This window comes from Lutjanus erythropterus, chromosome 17 (assembly GCF_056507025.1).
Source record: "Lutjanus erythropterus isolate fLutEry1 chromosome 17, fLutEry1.hap2, whole genome shotgun sequence".
Taxonomy (NCBI): Eukaryota; Metazoa; Chordata; class Actinopteri; order Lutjaniformes; family Lutjanidae; genus Lutjanus; species Lutjanus erythropterus.
Genome location: NC_139333.1, coordinates 21364971 through 21384538, shown reverse-complemented (window position 1 = coordinate 21384538; position 19568 = coordinate 21364971). Strand labels below are relative to the sequence as shown.

Below are 19568 nucleotides of genomic sequence, written 5' to 3'. Positions count from 1 at the left end.
ATCCTCTTAGTTTTGAAAAGAAAAAAGTTAAATATAAATCTTGAGACTGATTCATCAAAGTCATACAAGTTATCCAAAAACAATTTTTAAAACTGCTCAGATGGGATGACCGAAAGCCAAGGAGGACGTATGGTGTTTTATGCCCAGAAGAAGTGTAAACCAGGTGTTACCCATCTGAGCCGGGCCTGGAGGGAGAGTTGTCAGAGGAGATGGAGGTGACCGAAGCCACCGACAGCGGCCTCTGGGAGGAGGGCATGGTGAAGGAGCGCACCATGGAGTGAGGACGAGGCCCCCGCCGCTCGTCTGCTGGCGGCTGATACAAGGAAAAAGGAAAACGCAAAGAATTCAGCTTCAAAATCACAGATTCCTTTGAAGTTATGTTGCATTTTTATTCTTATTTACAGCACACATTCTGTCATAAATTGACTGTAGGAAGAAATGGATGGAAGACAACATGGAAATGGAAGAAAAAGAGACTACAACCATCATTGCCATCTTTGTTTAGTGTGTTTGCACGCTAGCATTTTCTAACAAAACTGAAACTGATGGGTATATCGTTTGTTTTTGAGGTATTTACTTGGAAAAAAAATACAATTCATAATGAGGGAGACACTAATGTCTGTGCAAAATGTTATTGCAATCCATCCAATGGCTGTGGAGACATTTTTCGAAATGTCATGGTGCTGGAAGAAAAGTGAGGGCCTCAGCAAACTCAGGAACAGTTCACTCCAAAAATACATATTTCTCTTCTGGCCTGTAGTGGTAATTATCCATTAGATTGTTTTGGTGTGAGTTGGGTTTTGGAGATTCAGCGGAAAAAAAAAAAATATATATATATTGGGGTGAAGTGTCCCTTTAAGATTAATTGATTTGTAAACCATTAATGTTTGTAAAATATTTCTTGGCAAATTTCATTCAGAAACCCATCCAGTTGTTGCTGAGATATTTCAGTCTAAACCAAAGCAGTGGACCCGCAAATGTTACACAAAAAAAAGCTACAAAGACGTAAATTTAAAGTGAAACTGAAACTACTCAGTCACTAACTTAAAATGACTGATATTATAACTGATATTTTCTAGCATCTGGAGAGTAGCATTTAACCTTCAAACACTCACAATACACAATCCAAGACCATTTACATTTCTATATAGAAAGAATTTGATATTCCAAGAACATTTTCTTCTGTGAACTATAAGCATAGTTCATCTTTTGACGACATACTCAGTCCTTGGGAAATGCTTTCAGACTTTATTCATCAAACAGTCGGTCAAGTGGGTGGACTAGCTAGCAGTAAGGTCACGTGTTGAAAGTCGATGAGTTGAATTATTAGCCGCAGACCCCTCAGTTCACTGAGCTTTCAAGTCCTGCAATCCTTTTTTTTCTTTCTTTGTCAGTCATCAGTCAATCATATATATTTCTATAGTAGCTGGTGTCCTTATTAAAGTTCTAGTGGTTAACTTGTGAGAGAAGGTGAAACGAGTGTAAACAAGTCTCAGATCTTGTTTTTTAGCTGTCACTGTACACTGTAACCACATGTCGCTTCCTAAAAAAATTTCACAATAAAGGTCCTCAATATTTTATTATCTTAAAACTTCAGCAAAATCAGGAAGTGTTTTGTTTTCACCAGCAGTAACTTGATACGAGTCCTATCAGCTGAAAGCAAACCTGAAAGTGAAACTTCAGGAACACTTCAGAGTAAAAACAGCGTCTCAGAAGAGGAACTAAAGTTCAAACACAGAGATTACCACATAGACCTTTGGAGGCCGTAGAGGAGCTGGACACACAGATACTTTAAAAAACATCTTTCCCTCTGGGCTCCTGCACAGACATGAGTTCAGTTTCTGCTCTCCGACGCAAACAGAGAGGTAAACTCCAGGGTGACGAGTACCCATCTATTATGTGATTGGCTGCCTGGAAAAAAGTGGCGGAGACAACTCCGGCGTCTTTCTGGGAAACCTGACATTTTCAGCTTCAGCTGCACAGAAAAGGTGGAGCATGGACAAACAACACCGGGCACCGTGCCCGTGGCGTATGCGGCTGCAAAATGCATTCTCCTCTTTGGGAACAACTGAAAAAAGATGCTGGCTCTCAGAAACAAAATGCAATGTGCAACATCAAGGTTTCCAAAACATTTTCAATTAAAACACAATAGCAGTTTTTACATACAGTAAAACATCACATTTATCTTCCGACAGTGTACAGTATAGATCTCAAAACACAGCAACATAATTGAACATAAAGTTAGCTGAAAAGAAAAAAAGAACTCTGGACATACTATTAATTTCTGTAGTTCTGTAAAAAGAAGAAAAATCTGGTCAGAGTGGCTCTAACAATGAAACCGTCTGCATTTAAAGAGTCTTTTCAAGCGTAGAAAGGAGCCATCACACATCTGATAGGATAACCTTATTATCACACTCTGGAAAGTGATGGCTTTTCTCTCGTTGGAAAGGTCACCGCCCTCTCCCTTTAAATTGAGCGAGGGCCCCTTTACCTCAGGCAAGATGGAGGGAAAAGCTTGGCCAAGCAACAATTAAATCTGTAAAGGAGGACAGAGACGGGAGGTCATCCCCAGCAGCATCCCACTGCACATGAGCTGACTTCAGCTAAAAGTAAAAGCACGTCCGACACACATGTTCTAAGAGCATCTGGAGGACTTACTGTAAAGGAACAGGAAACTCAAATGCTGTCTTTTTAAAAATGTTCTTTTCTTGAATCTTTATGTGCTGATTCAGACGCTGCGTTTTTAAAACAGTTTAGCAGCACTTCTGCACACAAGTAAGCAGATCCAAAGAGGGAACATGTCTCTCCTCGGTTATCTTTATACCTTTGTCACGCTGCATGACTTTCAGAGGTGTCAGATCGTTCAGCCGTTCACACTGCACAACTTTCTATCTTCATCCTCAGGAACCCACACCACGATTTCACGATCGCCTTTTTGAAGACATTCTTAAGTAATTATTTGATATTTTCTGTCACTTTAAATATTTTTTACAATGCAGCATTTGCACATTATTCTAAATCAAGTTTCCAGCAACTTTTAAGTACCAATTTGTATGATTTAGAGGCACCCAGCTGCAACCAAATGAACACACCTCACCTTACCCTACCCTTCCTAATGTGTAGGTGAAAGTATGGTGGCTGTGAAACTAATGAAAAACAAGCAAGTCCATATCTAGTCTGTTAAGGGCTCCTGTAAAACATGGCGGTTCAACATCAACACATTCAACATCTGTGGAAGGGGATCCACGTCTTCTTTTGACAGCTATATAAATGATATAAAGTAACAAAAAAACTATGACTCTTATTTTCAGGTTGTTATACACTAATGAAAACACACTTATGGATATTATATTAAATTTCTGTCACATTCCCTCTAAATTTTATGGACTGGACCTTTAAAACAGGCAAAAGAAACCAGGCGTTCTCGTAATTAGGTAAAGTAATTGCATCTGTGCTGCATATGAAATTTAAGAAAAAATGAAAGAGTAACGTAAATATCAGTGAAATAAATGCTAAAACTACTAGCATCCATGACCAAACAAAGTAATAAAACGGATGTCTGAAAGGTGCAACATACATATTCATTCACGAAAAATCTTCGACTCAACACCACAGAAGTAAAAGAAACAGCTGCCGATTCCATTAGTGCCTCCTAAAAATGACCACACTGAGTTACAAAGCACTTTTCCTGCAACAGAAAGGTCACAAAAGCTCTTACCAAGGATTTTGCCCCGTACTGTTTCTCCACCTTCTCCCGCAGTTGCTTGAAGCAGGCCTCCAAGCGGTCGTGGAAAGGCCTCAGCGCCTCCGTGACCTTCTCTCCGTGGATACGAACACCCTCTGCGAGGTGCGGGATCTGGCGGAGGGGGGGGGGGGGGAGCAAAAACAGAAGTGTGAGAAACCTTCATCCAACATACCCCAGAGAGATGAGAGGTTCAGCTGCACGCTGCTTTTTTTTTTATACATCAGAGGAATATACGCCACATACATCCAATTTAACGCACATGACCTTTAGCCCCTCGGCTGTGCACACTCAGCACGAGCAGCGAATGTACATCAGTCTGAGTGTGTCTGTGTGCACAAAAAAGAAAATTCACTGAAACCTCATCCAGGTGGAAGTAGACTATATTAGAGAAGTCTGTTGCCATGACACTCCCTCCTCCTCCTGCCTCCCTCCACCAGCATCAACACATCAGAACGCAGGTAAATCACACAAGAAAGCATAGACAGAATACATGTATAGGCATGTACTGCATGTGATGGATGCTTTCCTCTCCTCCTGTGACGCAAATAAAGACGCAATGCACCCAGCAAACTGCTGCCTCTCACACTGTAGGCAGCTGGTGAATAGCAAAATCTAAACACATAACAGAGGCAGCTCAGGTAGAAGGAGACAGAGGGAGAGACTGAAACGGCTGAAAACTAATAATTAGGGAACCCCGGTGCCACAGTCAGTGTCAGCAAGCTCTGCTGACTAAATCTGGCGAGAGGAGGGAGCATTATCTCTCGGGAGAGTCAGCATCTGAGTGATTTTTTTTTCCTTCTCTCCTGGTTGAAATCACAGGTTAACTTATCGGGCTTCAGAACCTGTGTTTCAGTGCAAACATACTGTCTTTTGGTGGTGGAAGAGCTGCACAATAACTCACCAGAATCCAGCAAAGATGTTACAGTCAGCTTTGGTAATAGGAGACCTTTTCTTTCCCATGGCAACTGTAAAAATATTCCCTGACTGTCTCACTGCTTTAAGTGAGAAATACTGTTAAAGGTGAAAGGAAAGCAGTTCGTGCTTTTATGCACATGAATAAGCAAAAATAAAGCAAACAATAAAAATTAGTCTGCCCCATTCAGAGCAGTAACCTGCAGGGTGCATCTCGTGCTTGATCTTAACCTCCTAAGGCCTGATCTTTGATTTTCTAAGCATTATTAATTTCCCCCAGCTATTATGAGATTAGCAGGGCCTGATGAGTGTAAAACCCAAGCTTTGTCTTTGAACAGGAAGTAGTTTTTTGAAAAAAAAAAAAAAAAAGCATCTTCATGGGTGGGGACAATGGATTTATTTAACCGTTTTACACAATAAACATAAAACTGATTATTTCAATGACTGAACTTGGCTTTAGCAAAAACAAAATAGCAAACAATAAAACTTTTGGGACTCTGTCTGTTTTGTAACTTTCTTGCTCCATACCTCAGAACTAGTTTTGTCACAGTCACACTGACCTTTGAGTTTTTGGATATAAATTGTCATCTCCTCAAAATTTTGTCCTATTAGATATTTGTGTAAAATTTTGTCAGAATTTGAGCATTAATTCTTGAGTTACAGCCAAAAATGTCTTCAGCACTGTGACCTTAGACCACCAAAATCTAATCAATGAATCCTCGAGTCCAAGGGGATATATTTCACCAAGTTTGAAGAAATTCCCTCCAATGAGCATGAGAGATTATCTGTGGACGAGCTTCAGGCCAGTTATTCACTCACACACATGGTAGCAAGCGACTAATCCCTGCCAGGCGTAATAATAAGTAGCACCCCAGCTTGTTTGTAATGTTAAAGGTGATCCAAGACTGACTGTATGTGAAAGTAAGCTGCATGTTACAACAGTATCTGTGTTTGTAAAATCTCTGTTTAGCCTTAGATATAACATTTGTATGCATTCATAAAAACGATGATGTGTATTTTCAAACATAATTTCAAGTAATATATTTTTGGAATAAATAGATCAAACAAAAATTTGGAGGTTCCCCGCAGTAACTGAAGACACCCTAGGGGTCACAGTCATCACTCAGGGTGACCGCTGGGTTAATGCATTAAGTGCAGTATTGTTTAAATGTAACAAGAGCAGGTCTTAGAAATAAAAGTGCTAACAAGAACCATAAATGGTTCTTCAGCTTGGCCTCCTGGTGAAACCTTTTGTAAAGGTTCTACTTGGAAACCTATCAGAGAGTTCTTCAAATAACCCGACATAAAGGGTTATACCGAGAACCATCCATGAAAAGTTTCACCCAGAACCCCCAACTAGAGGGTCTAATAGGGGGACCCCTTCTTGGGAGTAATGGTCCCACCCAGAACCCTAACTTGGGGTTCTATGCAGAACCATATTTGCCTGTTGAATTTGCTGTATAGGTTTATTGAACTCTATTTGTTTGTTGTTTTATTTCTTTTTCTTTCATTTTTTTTTACATGTTTGAAATAAAGAATTTTAATTCTTTCATTCCAATATGAAATGTTTGTACCGTTTCATCTCTAGATACATGTGGACTACATGAACACAATGTATGAGTTATTTCTGTATAGCAGACCGTTGCTAAGACTAACAGACTGTTGCTATGGATACAGTTCTAATCACAGACTCCGCAGGAAAAATAGAGTCACTGTTAAATTACCAAAATCACTTTGAAATGAATATTTTGTGTCAATTTTTGGATTTTTTTTGTGAATAACCATGTATCAAGCAGGATAATGTACAGTGAGCAGGTCGTTATTGTGAAATAAATCATGACAGTGTGATGCAGAACCCTGCAGGATCCCTTACATAGCAGTGTCTCCCAAACTTTGTTCCTTAGGATCCACTTTTTAAAAAAGATAAACCATCAAGAAACAATCCACAATAGGCCTTATCAACACATTTTGGTAAAAGTTAATATGTGCATAAATGAATGGCCGTGACCAGTTTTACTGTCATTTCCAGATCGTCTTATATTATGTTGACCTGTGTTCTCGAGAACATATTAAGTATTTAAGTTCTTTAAATCAGAAATAAATGCATTTAGGCTGTGTAACAATATAGGACCTTTTAGCCTAATATATAAACCAGACAAAATAAGTGAATTTAAGCAGAATTAACAGGCTCTCATTTTTTCCTGTCATCAAAAAAACAATATGTTATTTGATGACCCAAATAAAATCTTCCGTCACAACCGAGTTACTGGGAATGACTTATTTGCTGATTTGTAGTGTAGTTTCAGTTGGGAGGCAGCTTTCCCAAACCATAACCTCTTATTTCAACAACATATATTTTATTTAAAATCATGAGGCTGTATGTAAAAAAAAAGTCCCACATTCTCATGTCACTACCAAAGCAGTGTAAGTTCCCATCATTTTAAAGTACATGTAGTATTTTTTTTAAATCAGGGTGTAAATTTAGGAAATGTCACAACCAAACCACCATTGTTCAAACCATTGTTTTCTGCAATCAAGCAACCTTTTTCGGGTGTTATGGCAGATCTTTTAGCATGTATGTGTGTACAGAACTGTTCAGAACTGTAACTGACCATGTGCTGATGAGCATCTTTGAGATCTAGTCAACAAAACTGACCGATCACTGTTTGTCCCTGATTTATTCATCAAACAAACCATTTAATATCAAATGTGACACACAGTGCAACTTTAAATTCTAAAAAACAAATGACCAAGAAACATGACATTATTTTATTTTATTTTTTTTTTTATTTTTTTGATGTACAAAAGTGATGTTCATTCATGTGGCTGATGGTGTTTAAATGTGTCTCGCAGATCCAGCTCAGGAAGAGGCGCCCAGCCCAAGCTCTCCAGGAAGACGAGGAAAAACTCCCTATGGCTGGGGGTATATATGTGAGTATGTGCAACTTTCTTTCTTTTTGTTTTTAGCGTGGGGAAACCAGAGCTCCTGGAGGAAACCCACGTAATCACGGGGAAAACATCTGAACTCCATGCAGAAAGACCCTGATCCAAGTGAGTTTAAGATTCAGGATCTTTCTGCTGTGAGGGGGGCAGTGCTGACCACCGTGCTGCACGAACGTAAAGTCTTGACCCTCAAACAGCCGTTTTCAAAGTGCTGTTTGGGGGTTAAAACTGATTAATACTCACAAATACCTCTGTTTGTGTAAGTCCCTGTCCCTGAGCTGGAAGTGCGTGGGCTGTAGATGATCTTCAGACGCCACTCATGAGTACACGGTACCACTTCTTCTTCTTTTTCTTCTTGGCTAGCTGACTCTCGAGAGCTGTCAGCTGGGAGTTCAGGGAGAACTCTTTCTTCTTCCACTCCTGCTCCTTTTCCTGGAGAGTCTTCCTGAGGTCTTCTGTGGCCTGAAGGAGGGATGATTTTTCCTTCTGCCACTCGTTATGAGTTTCCAGCTGCTGCTCAACCTTCTGCAGAGCATCTGCAAGAGTTTTGTTTTCTTGTTTCTGCTCTTCAAGTTGAGCCGCAAAGAAAGTCTTTGATTTTTCTTTTTCTTGCACCTTCTGCTGCCAGCTGCGACGCTGAGTCTCCAGCAGATCCTCTGCCTTTTTCAGGGCAGAAGAAATCTTCCTGGTCTCTGCTTTTTGTCCCTCCAGCTGGGCTTGATGGGAAGCCTTGACTCGTTCCAGTGTCTTTTTTGCATCCTCCTTCTGTTTAGAAAGACTCTCCTCCATTTTGTTCAGCTTTGCTTGCAGCTTATGAGCTTGATCCCGCTCAAACACAAGATCGGCCTCCAGCTGTTCAGCCTTTGTGCGAGCCTCAAACTCCGCGGTGTCCTTTTCAAAAAGCTGCAACTTAAGGCCATGAGTTGTCGTCTCCATGTTGGTTTCAGCCACGGCACGCAGCTGTTTCTCAACACGGACCTGTAACTTCATGGCCTCGACTTCACTTTGAAGGTCCTCGTTCTTTTTGGTCATGGCCTCCAACTTGACTTCAAGTTCTTTGTTGTAGGATGTCTTCTGCTCAAGGTCGCTCTGAGCTGTCCGCAGCATGAAGCAGATTTTCCTGAAACGTAATTTCAGAGTCTCAGTATCTTCCTGTTCAGAGCGGTTATGCAGGGCTTGCAGTCTACATATTTCACTCTGCATCTGCTCTTTGCTCTTGTTGTCCTCTTGCTTGTCCTGGAGCTGATCGATGAGAGCGGTCAGCGAGTCCACGTGGATGTCCAAGTGGAGCCTCTGCTCACATCGACCCCTGGTCAGCCTTGCCTCGCTGTCCTTAAGCTCGCACCTTATTTCCTCCTCCAGGGAATGGAGGTAGAAATCAAGGCGTCTGGTGGCAAAATCCTTAACTTGATGAGTCTGCTGATGGATCTCAGCGTTGTTTCTCCTCTGCCTCCTCTGCTTTCTCTGACTTTGTGTCGTTTCCATTGTAACTCGTGTTTGAACCTGTAAAACTTCTTTCCTAACTTGTGACGATGAAATTCGTGTCTGAATACTCGACAGTGAAAATCGTGTCTGATGCAGGTTTGACTCTGAGAAGCCTTTTATAGTACAACATTCCAGAACTGACTTGATGACATCATCAGAACACGGTTCTTTGATCTTGTTGTTGCTATGGGATACCTTTTTTTTTGTTTGTTTTTTTTTCAAAGATGGCTGACTGAATTTTTAAAAACTTTATTTGTAACAAAACAATTACAACAAGGCATAGAAAAACATTATAGAGGAATAACATACAAGGCATGGTATAGAAAAGTAATTTAACATTGATATTATAATGCAGAGCAATAAGTAGGAAAAAAATAAACTAACAAAACAGAAAAACAAAATTGTGAAAAGGAAAAATGCATTAAGTCGATCTAGGGGTCATAAAAAACTTTTAGTTCTTCATAAATTTTGAGGAGAGACTTGGATTATTTTCCTTCCATTAATTTTAAGGCACTCAGATGATTGGCCATAACGTCCCTTTAAGTAACTGAGAAGTGGGGTTTAATTTTCCTCCATTTAGATATGTAGATAAAAAAATGCCAGTAGTGTAAGTCACCTTTAGTGTCCTTGAGATCAATACCAAACACAATAGTTTCTCTTGTGAGAGGAACATGTAGTGGGATTTTGGATGGTAGCAAGTCCTGCAAGTCGTCCCAGAATGTCATACAGTATAGACATTGACCTGTGGACAACCTGTGGTTTCAATTTCAGTATAACAAAAGAAACAATTATTGTGATCAATGTTAAATCTCTTTCTTAGCATTTCATTGGATGAATAAATATTGTTGAGAGTTTTAAAAATGGATTTCCTTGGTTTTAGGGCTGATAGGGTAAGTGATATATTTGGTTCTCCATTTTCAAATTTCTCAGTCTGAAAACGGTTGGGTGACAGAGTTTCTGTGAGATTAATTGGGAACAGTACATTATTCAAGCATTCCATATCAATTTATTTGAATTTCACTCAGTTAAAAAATTCACACATGACTGCCTATCTATGTTTTGAACTAATAGTTTGACTGATATGGGAATTGCTTTAATCACTTTGTCAAACTGAGCACGTGTGCAAACTATATGGTACTTCAAGGAGAAGTTTTCATACCATAGCCAATGTCCTAGATTACTGATGCGATGACTTATGGTGATGACCTGGGTGGGGACGCCACCTTTTACTCAGGCCTTTAGTGCTATTCATCCATCTAAATAGTTTTGGTGTGAGTTGCAGAGTTTTGGAGGTATCTGCCGAAGAGATAATATAATCTCTATGGCTCTCAGCTTGTGGCGCTCAAAGCATCAAAAAGTACATTTGAAATATTGTGTAGACTTATTTTGGACACCTCAGTATATAAATAATGAGCTCACAAGCAGAAATTAAAATTCAGTTTAATTAGTCAAGAAAAAACAGCTCGAAATAAAAAAAAAGTAACGTAGGATGGAAGTGCCACTCAGTTCAGCCTTCAGAGCCGAGAGGCGAAGAGGAAAGATGAAGGAGAAACAGTTGATCCTTCTCAGTTGTTGAAGTGAACCAAACAGTATTTGCAAACATGTTTCAGTTTGTTTTTGGGGGGCTTCCTACATGCCAGATGGGAGGAGTTCAGTGAGTTTAAAGTATAAAAAAGCTTAGTATTTTCTCTGTGATGGATGACTTGGTCGATGTTATGTGTGGCCCGATCGGCTTCATTCCATCCATCTAGTATTTCAATTTTAGTGAGCAGACTCTTCAAATTATTTATTAAATGTAAAGAAAAAAGGGTAGAACCACCACAGTCCACATTAAGTGCTGTGGAAAATATTCTCCTGATAGTTTCATTGTTCCATTTTACTTTAAAACACACAGAATATAATTTGTATCATTTCAGAGATAAATAAATTCTACTGCTAAAATCTGCTAAATCTGCATGTCATAATCAAACTACAAATGCTGCTAATTTTAAATAACCAAGTTTCAACATTAAAATCTGATGAAGTTTTGAACCTTTTTCTGTTTTCACAGCGTCTTGCTTTTACACTGATTAGCGCAATTCCCGTTCAAAACATGCCCGTCTGGAGAGGGACGATTTCTCTGACCCTGGCATCGCTGCTTGCAGCTTTCCTGAGAACGGCTCATCCGAACCCTTCACTTTATCAAAATGTTCAGAATCAAAGCGCAACCACAGAGACACGTTCTGCGTGTTGATGATCCTAATATTTCATGCTTGGGCGGGGACAAAAAGTAAGCAGGTTGGTGCCATCTTGCTACTGCCGCTGCTTTATCGACAAAACGCTCCAGTACTTTCACTTCAAATGTTCTTGCAGAGCAGTTGCAATGTTGTGATAAGACATTTCCAAATTTACAGAGCTGAGCCTGTTCAGCACCACACTGTGTCCAAAACACCAACTCTGTCTAAAATACTTTACATCATCATGAGTGAGGTTTTTAAGCTGCAGGTTCGTTCTCTGTAGGAATCACGCTTTCACCGGGCAAAGCCAACTTTGCGACGTTCCACTGTCTTGATCAATGGCATTAGTTACTTTGATAAGTCCCAGTCCCAACTGCTGCATAGAGCACCGTTACCTGTTTATTCAAAATTAATATTGAGAACGTCATGTGTCCAAATTGCACCAAACTTGACATGGCACTTTCTTGGGTCCGCAGCAATACATCTGCCAAGTTTGAAGTACATCTGATGAACAATTCTTGAGGTAAGTGTATTACATACATGCAGACAGACAGAGATTCCTTGCTTTATAGTTAGATAAATGCATTGTGCTCTGGTTTCGACTAGATGGCACAATAGTGTTCACTAATGAGGACAACAGCTCCAAGCTCAGGAAAATGAAGCATAAGGCAGCAAGCTCAAAATGTAATGTTCTCGTATACGAATGTTTTCAGGTACAGTAGCATTTACGGCTAACAAATTCACCTAAGCCCCGAGCGAATGGAACAAAGCATCTGCTCAGAGTACAAAGACGCGTGTGAAGTGTCTGGCAGAGGTGAGCCGGTAAAGAGAAGGCGGTGTGTGTGCTAACCTCTGATTCCCTAGAGACCACTCGCCTTTCTTCCTTTCCGCCGGGGGCAAGCTGCCCCTCCACAGCAAGAACCAACTTCACTCAGCTGGCGCACAACACCACTTCGGTTTCGTGATGCAACCTTTTGTAATAATCTCAAACAGTGCATGTTTTATTTACACTGATTCATCATGTGGTGGGCTTATTAGCAGGGAGAGAGAAAATACTGCAGAAACACACACGTATATGGTTTTCTGATTAAAAAAAAATCAGACACCCTCCTCTTCTCAGCCATGTGTAATACACTGTGCTAATACATTAAACAGCATCCTGTGATATGAGGAGCACTCAGTGAGCAGACCAGCTTGAAAAGACACACTGAGCATGTATCACTGTGTCTAAAATCGAGGATATTCCACTCACTGAATGTTAGCTACCGAGCTGTGCTCCACAAAACCAAAGCCCCGGCTTGAACAGAAAGATAAATGAGAGGAGGCTACAGACACCCTGCGAGGATTTCCCCTGATATTGAGCACCTTCATCATCACCTCTTGGAGGAGAGAGGAGAGGAGAGCAGGAGGCTGAGAGGGAAAAGGTGAAGCAGAGAGGAAAGAGAGGCAGAGGTGGAAAAAGGTTAGGAGGAAGAGACAGGGGAAGGCAGAGGAGTCAGAGGGACGAAGTGTTGTGAGACAAAAAAAGGACAGAAAACGGGGAGAAACAACAGTGAGTGTGAAAGCTGAGGCAAGATTCACGTCTCCCAGGATACCCACATCTTTTTATAGACCTCAGGATGATTGAATGCGACTGAGTGGCGGCATGGCAACAGAATTCTGCTTGGTGGCTGCACAGAGATAAGCTCATTGTGGAAGACACTTAGGCTCAAGGTTGCACACACACACACTCCCTCACATACACACATACTCAGTAGTTTAATTACATGTACCAACTTTTTAAAAAAGTTTTTATTCCTCTGCAGCAGTCTCACAGAGACAGCAGGTTTATGATTTAGAGGTATTGCCTCATGTGAGGCTGATGTTAATATCACATAATTAGACACCGGAGACCTGGGGCAGCATTTACAAAACCCCAGTGTAGATTTGACACACTTTACAAAGTCTAACAATGTACACTACAAGAAATAGCACACACTGTATGGACTTAGCATGTAGCATGGACTGGAAAATGGTAAAGTTTGCTTTTTTTTTTTTTTAGCAAGAAAAGCACAACGTTGGAGTAGTGGATAGAAGTTTTTATATGAGATACTTAAATGCAAGCTGGGAAAGTGAGGCAAAGCCAATGTTTTGTTTGGTCATCTGGGCAGGAATCAGGGCCACATGTGACAGCAACAGTCAAAACGTCAGATTTAAAAGCTTGAGTCTTTATAAAAAACAAATACTGGAAGAAACGGCCACATACACTAAATGGAAAATGCCAAGAAGCACATCGTCATGGGGACATTTCTGGGCTTTCTTTCCTGATAACGAGAAACACTTGTGACAATACCAGTGGTCGAGTATCACTGTTTTAACTGATCACAGCCACGTGCCAAAGTAGATGAGCTAAACATGCAACAGTTAGAGAAATTAGCTAGAGACCATCTGACGATGACATGGTGCCATTCTGACCCATGAGCACTCAGTGCTGGAGACACCTACTGTAGTGGGAACTACCAGAGACGCTGAGTACTTAGGCGAGTGTTTATATGTCTGTGAGCAGATTTTCTCAACACGACATCGCCACAACTGTGCAAAACGCAGTCCTAAAACTTTAGTTCAATGAGGACTGGTGTGATGTGCTCTCTAGTGTGGGGGTGGGTGAGCAGACGGGCGGCTCAGTTTTGGATGTACTGTAGTTTAAGGATTTGGGTGGATGTACTGTACAGAGTGCTGTTGCAGTACTCGAGTTGTGAGGCGATAAAGGCACGGATGAGCAGCAGCTGGGAAGGAGAGGGAGGGGCGAAGACGGGCAATGTTTTTAAGATGGAAAGAAGGCAGTTTTTGTAATTTGATTAATGGAATCTGCTCAAAGATCAGGTTAAAGGTGTGTGGAAGCAGAGACAGTGAAGCCATTGATGCAGAGGGAAAAACTGGCAGATTTTCATGAGGGATCTCGGGCTGATGATTAGGTTTCAGATTTGTCACTGTTGTGAGTTTGAGGTAGTTAGTTTGCATCCAGGCTTTTATACCAGAGAGACGGGTCATCAGGGTGGAGTGAGTGGCAGCGGTAATGGATTTTGTTGAGATGTAGAGCTGGGTATGGTCAGCATAGCAGTTGAAACAAAGGCCATGGCGGCATATGATGCGACCAAGGGGAAGCACGTAATGGATGAAAAGGAGGGGACCGAGCACAGAACCTTGGGGGACGTCTTTAGAGACTGGGGATGTATTAGAGTTGGATTTACTGATAATAATTAACTGGTAGCAGTCAGGAAACAGGAGATGGCAGTGCCAGTAACAAAGTACTAGCAAAGTACTGCTTCAGTGGTACAGCAGTTTCCGTTATGTGAGGTGTATCCAGAACCAAATTTTGCCACAGTGATACAGTTTCTGTAATTTTTCTTCAGAGTTTGTGTGCCCCTTAATGATTGTAATTTATTGTAACTTTAAACGTGGTGCCAATAAACGGGGCAGCACAAACCCATAAAAGTTTATTATAAATAGGGAGCAAACAAGGCAACATTTAGGAGCCTGCGATACGATCACTACACTATTTGTCTTGCAGGGTTTACATGGATTTATACATTCCCCTTTTATATTTTCATGCAAACAGCTGTTGAACTAAACTGCTGCACGTTTGTGGGCATGCAGTGATTACAAATGAAGTTTAGCTCCCATTTATAAACAGATGAAAGCTGGTATTATCAGGTGACAAGAAGTGATAGACACGGCATGAGCGTTTAATATCAGCAATGTCTCCCAGAGCCCACCATCCTAAGCTGAACTCTGTCACTCTATCCTTCTCTAAGGCACAGTGAGCAGACTTCTGAGCCACACCCTAGGGTGCTGGGACAGCCACGACGCCTTTGAGATGCCTGCTATTAAGGCTATGATGACATATTAAGACCTTTCATGAAGGTCACAAAGGTCTCGGAGAAGGGCGCAGCCAGTGGTGAGTCAGACAGACTAATAAGCAGACAGACTCGGCTATATATGAGATGAAAGGAGCAAAAGCAGAAGCAAAAACCTTCAGAAGACGCCATAAAGAAAACTGAATTGTCACAGAAACATTCTGATATATGCACGCCAATATGCAACTGGCCCCCTTAGGCCTGTGATTTAATTTATTAATCACCCAGCAACCCTTTTAATAGAATGTCTCATACTGCGGTAAGAAGTTTGAGGCGCTAATTTAGGCATCTGTCTCCAGTGTTCGCTAATTATAACCAGAAACATCACAGAAAACACCTACTTTGTATTTGCCAGGGAGGTTTTTACAATACCTAATTTCCTGATTTCCAGTCGCTCATTTCCTCTCTAATTACGAGACGAGGACAATGGGTATTTCAGAATAACAGTGAACACTGGCTCATTTCGAACCGTTTAGTTTGTTCATTGGAGCAGGCTCGCCTTCATTTGCCTCATTTAGACAGATTCAAGACGCGAGATAAACAAGCACGCCGGCTCTGGCAGGGAGACAGCTGATACCATTTCAAATCGACAACTCTGCTGCCTTAGTCATCTCTTTAAAACTTCCGTGTGTGTTTGTTTGGCGTGGGCTCTGCAGACATAGGGTATTTATGCTTTCTGTATGACATGTGGCTGTGATGATCGCACCAAACAACTTCAGTCGTGCTTATGGAAGAGACAGCGCTGAGTTAGCATGATGTGAAAGACAGTTTTAACTCAACACAGCTCCCAAGATAGTGCACCTCGTTTATATCGTTCCAGTGTGACTGAGTTGTACAACAGAGCTCCTGCTAATTAGGGCTGCGGATTAAAGGTGAAAGATCATTTCAAAATTGTAGTGTGATTTTTATGGATGCCCATTTCTGCCAGTAAAAAAAATCCCTGACCATGATCTTTTAACTTATAATTTCAATTTTTTAATCTCATAATTATGACTATTTGTCAGATATTTATTCCTTTTCATCTTATAACTGACTGTAAATTTTGACCCTTTTTTTAAAAAAATCTCATAATCATAACTTTGTATCTTACAACTCTGACTTTATCTTATAATTTAGACTTTTTATTTTACAATTATTACTTCTAATTTCATAATTATGACTTAATCTCACAATTTAGATTTTTTCAAATGTTATTATGGCTTTTTAGCTCTTAATTTTAATTTTTAAGATCTTTTTTTGCTCATATTTCCAACTTTATCTCAGAATTGTGATTTTTTTTGTCATAATATTGACTTTTTATATTTTACTTTTTATCTCATACTTTTTTTAGCTTTTTACTTTAGAATTATGACTTACCATGGGGATGTTTTGTTCTTTTACCGTTGGAAATACGCTTTAGATTTCTAACACTATTTTAGTCCAGCTGAAATCTCACACCAATGTTTAAACATCTGAACACAAAGCTTTGAGAAAAAGGTCGTCTTACATTTTTGTTCAGTGCCTTCGCTTTGAGATGGATATAAAAATAACTGGTAAGTGTTAGAGGTAAAAATCTAGCTGCATACGCCAACCTTGTCAGACATAATGTATTTGTGATATCCACTTCTTTCCAGGAGTAATGAAGTAGCGACACGTTTATTTTTAGGTTACCCTCACCTGCTTTGTCAACTTTTACTTCAGTCAGTGATATCCTACATTTCACCACATTCACACGATTTGAATGCCTTCAAAAAATGAATGTGGAAAAACTAGAGTAACGACTAATATGGAAAATCATAATTATAAAAAACAGTCTTACTTCTAAGGCAAAAAATACAGGCAGCAACCAGAATGACATCAAGTTTGGAGACCAAATAAGAAGCCAATAAGACATGGAAGCATATTCCTGTGTGACTCATTGTGTCGTGTAGAGACAAAAGATTTCACAAACACAAAGGAGCCGAACTTTTCAGATTCGGGTTCCACCAGAGATGCAGAGCACAAAGTTGACCTATTTTGCAACAACGGAGAAGGGAAGAACTATTGCACATTCAATTAACTTCCCTGTTTCCTTACAACTAGCGATAGGAAGCAGACAGAGAAATTTCTTGTATCTGTGCTCGAATCCTGGGTGAACCATAAGGCAGGAAACCATGACTTCCCGAGTATTAAAGTGACCCTCGGTTCAGAGCTTAAGAGTTCAGAGAGAGCGATAAAAGAAGCAAACAAAACCTACAGTGCAGCTTTCGAAAAAAACAAAAAAAACCCAGAAAGGGAAGTTTTTGTTATTCCTCTAGAAAGCAAAGATAGCCAGGAGTTTATAAATCAAAGATGAGCTACAAATAAGCTAAAGATCCGCACATGCTGTGATGTATTCCAACAATGCGTGTGTGCCATCTCTCCTCTGCTGTGTGTGCACTTCCTTCAGGCTCAGTGAGGGTGCAGAGCTCGCAAAAACAGCCAGTGCTGATCTCTCGCCGTCTCTTCATGCAGCGGAGCATCCTCCCTAACTTCAGAATGTTTGCTTCAGCACTCTCCCTTGCTATTATCTCCACTGAACTCTTTAACACACTTTCCCCCACCGCTCACTTCACTTACCGTCATTGGACACTCTTGGCAGTGCACTCACGAGTTCTTCAAATGATATTATATTTTCAGCTGTAACCTTTCAGAGTGACTTTTTTTTCCCTTTGCAGCTGCAGCAGCAGCACTTTAGTAAGGTGACAACAAGTCAGATATCAATGCCAGAATATACAGAACAGAATATCCTTCAGCATCCACACACTTCACTGTGTATATCAAGGATGTTCAGGTGTGCAAAACACACTGCCTGGTTCTTCCTTTACGGTTAGTGCATGGCAACCAAATTTCTGGTTCCACTGACAAAATACTTAAAAAAATCTGGCAATTTTCATGTCGATCTCCAGTCAGTGTTGATGGTCAATTGAAGCAATAAATGCCTCAGCGCATGCAATATTGACGAACAAATCTAAGCTGTCCTGCTTGCTGAGCTGTGCCAACATGCACAAGCTATTGACACCTACATCCATGTTGGCCTGTATCACCACCCTAGCCTATAGTGATTACTTTGCGAAAACAAAGTGTTAATGGACAAAAATACTCATCTAGTCTAATAATCTAATTTATTCTCACATCTAGCATGGTGTTGTTTTAGCATTGGCTGGACATCCATTTGAAAAATGCTAAATTTTTCTTTTAACTCTAATAATTTAAAGGCACAATATACAACATTTTTCTGTTTTTCATATGAACACAATACCTCTCATCATCACTAATGACCAACCAGAGGGGTGTGGTGGTGCACATATCTGGAGATTCTCTACCCTTTTGCCTGTATTTTCTTATTTTGTCGCACTTTGCTGCATTTGTAATGTTTCTGGTGGTGGTGCGCTAATAGCAGTGCACAGGTTTTCAAGTTGGAACTATAAAAATTTAGCGGCCGACAGTTCAGTTTTATCGCATTCTCCATCTCTTTCCTCTGCTCTCCACCTGTGAGAGCTGCAAACAAGAGATATATACACAGACACACAGGCGGAGCAGGCTGAGGATCGCTTCAGCTGTATTCACACACACACACACAATAACTGGCATTGTGCGGGATTGTGGGCGTGTTTATTTGCGCTTTTGAATGTAACCGCTTTGATATAATCAGAAAATAAGGTTTTTGTAATCGCTACCGTGGTTTGCTCTCCTGATTCACAGTCTATGTCTCTCGCCCTCTCTCTTGTTCACTGCAGAGTAGAGGAGAAGTGGGTAGGAGAAAAACTCTGAATAGTGCATTTACCAACAATGTGTAGATTGTGTAGATTCTACCTTTAAACCACAGTAACTAACATATGAGAGAACAGCCCAAAGCAAATTCATGCAAATCAAGAAAGCTCAATTAGGCTCAAAGGCCAAGTGAATTCACATTATCACGCCTCTCATGCTCCTCCGTACCATCAAATTATATTCTGTATTTTTGTCTGCATGTAGGTTATGGCCACTCATGGAAAAAAAAATACCAGAGAATATGATGAAATGTTATCTTTTGAAGCAAACAAGCATGTAATCCAGGATAAGCAGATCATGCCACTCTGCATGAACCCTGACATCTTTGACGAGACAGACTGATGCTTTGCCACGATCATATGCATTCTGAGCGTCAGCCTCACCTGCCAGGCGATTAGGTCCTTCAGTTTCTCGATCTTCTCAAGGTCCTCTGGGTGCTCCTGCATGTATTTATCATTGAAGAAGGCCTGGAGAAGAGGGAGAAGAGATACTGGGGTAAGTATGTTGGGAGGGAGAGGAGTAAGTTCAGAGGAAGGTGGAAGGAACAATCTGAGATGTGGAGAAGTTTATGATTTAAAAAAAAAAAAGGGAAATAGGGAG

At 40.5% G+C, this 19568-nt stretch overlaps 2 protein-coding genes across 4 annotated transcripts in view; both read right to left on the bottom strand.

The window, feature by feature from the left end:
* dock1 (dedicator of cytokinesis 1) overlaps nucleotides 1-19568 on the bottom strand; it is a 260399-nt gene that overhangs the window by 8989 nt on the left and 231842 nt on the right. For all 3 annotated transcript variants that reach the window (XM_084740732.1, XM_084740731.1, XM_084740733.1), the window contains exons 46-48: nucleotides 19352-19435; nucleotides 3719-3856; nucleotides 171-313 (exon numbers count right to left, since the gene is read on the bottom strand). In XM_084740732.1, the coding sequence (XP_084596858.1) occupies nucleotides 171-313; nucleotides 3719-3856; nucleotides 19352-19435 (365 nt within the window). The remainder of the gene's footprint in view (nucleotides 1-170; nucleotides 314-3718; nucleotides 3857-19351; nucleotides 19436-19568) is intronic.
* On the bottom strand, nucleotides 7907-9085 carry LOC146312168 (uncharacterized). Its single transcript, XM_084741482.1, has one exon. It carries the CDS (start codon nucleotides 9083-9085, stop codon nucleotides 7907-7909), a length of 1179 nt encoding a protein of 392 aa, XP_084597608.1.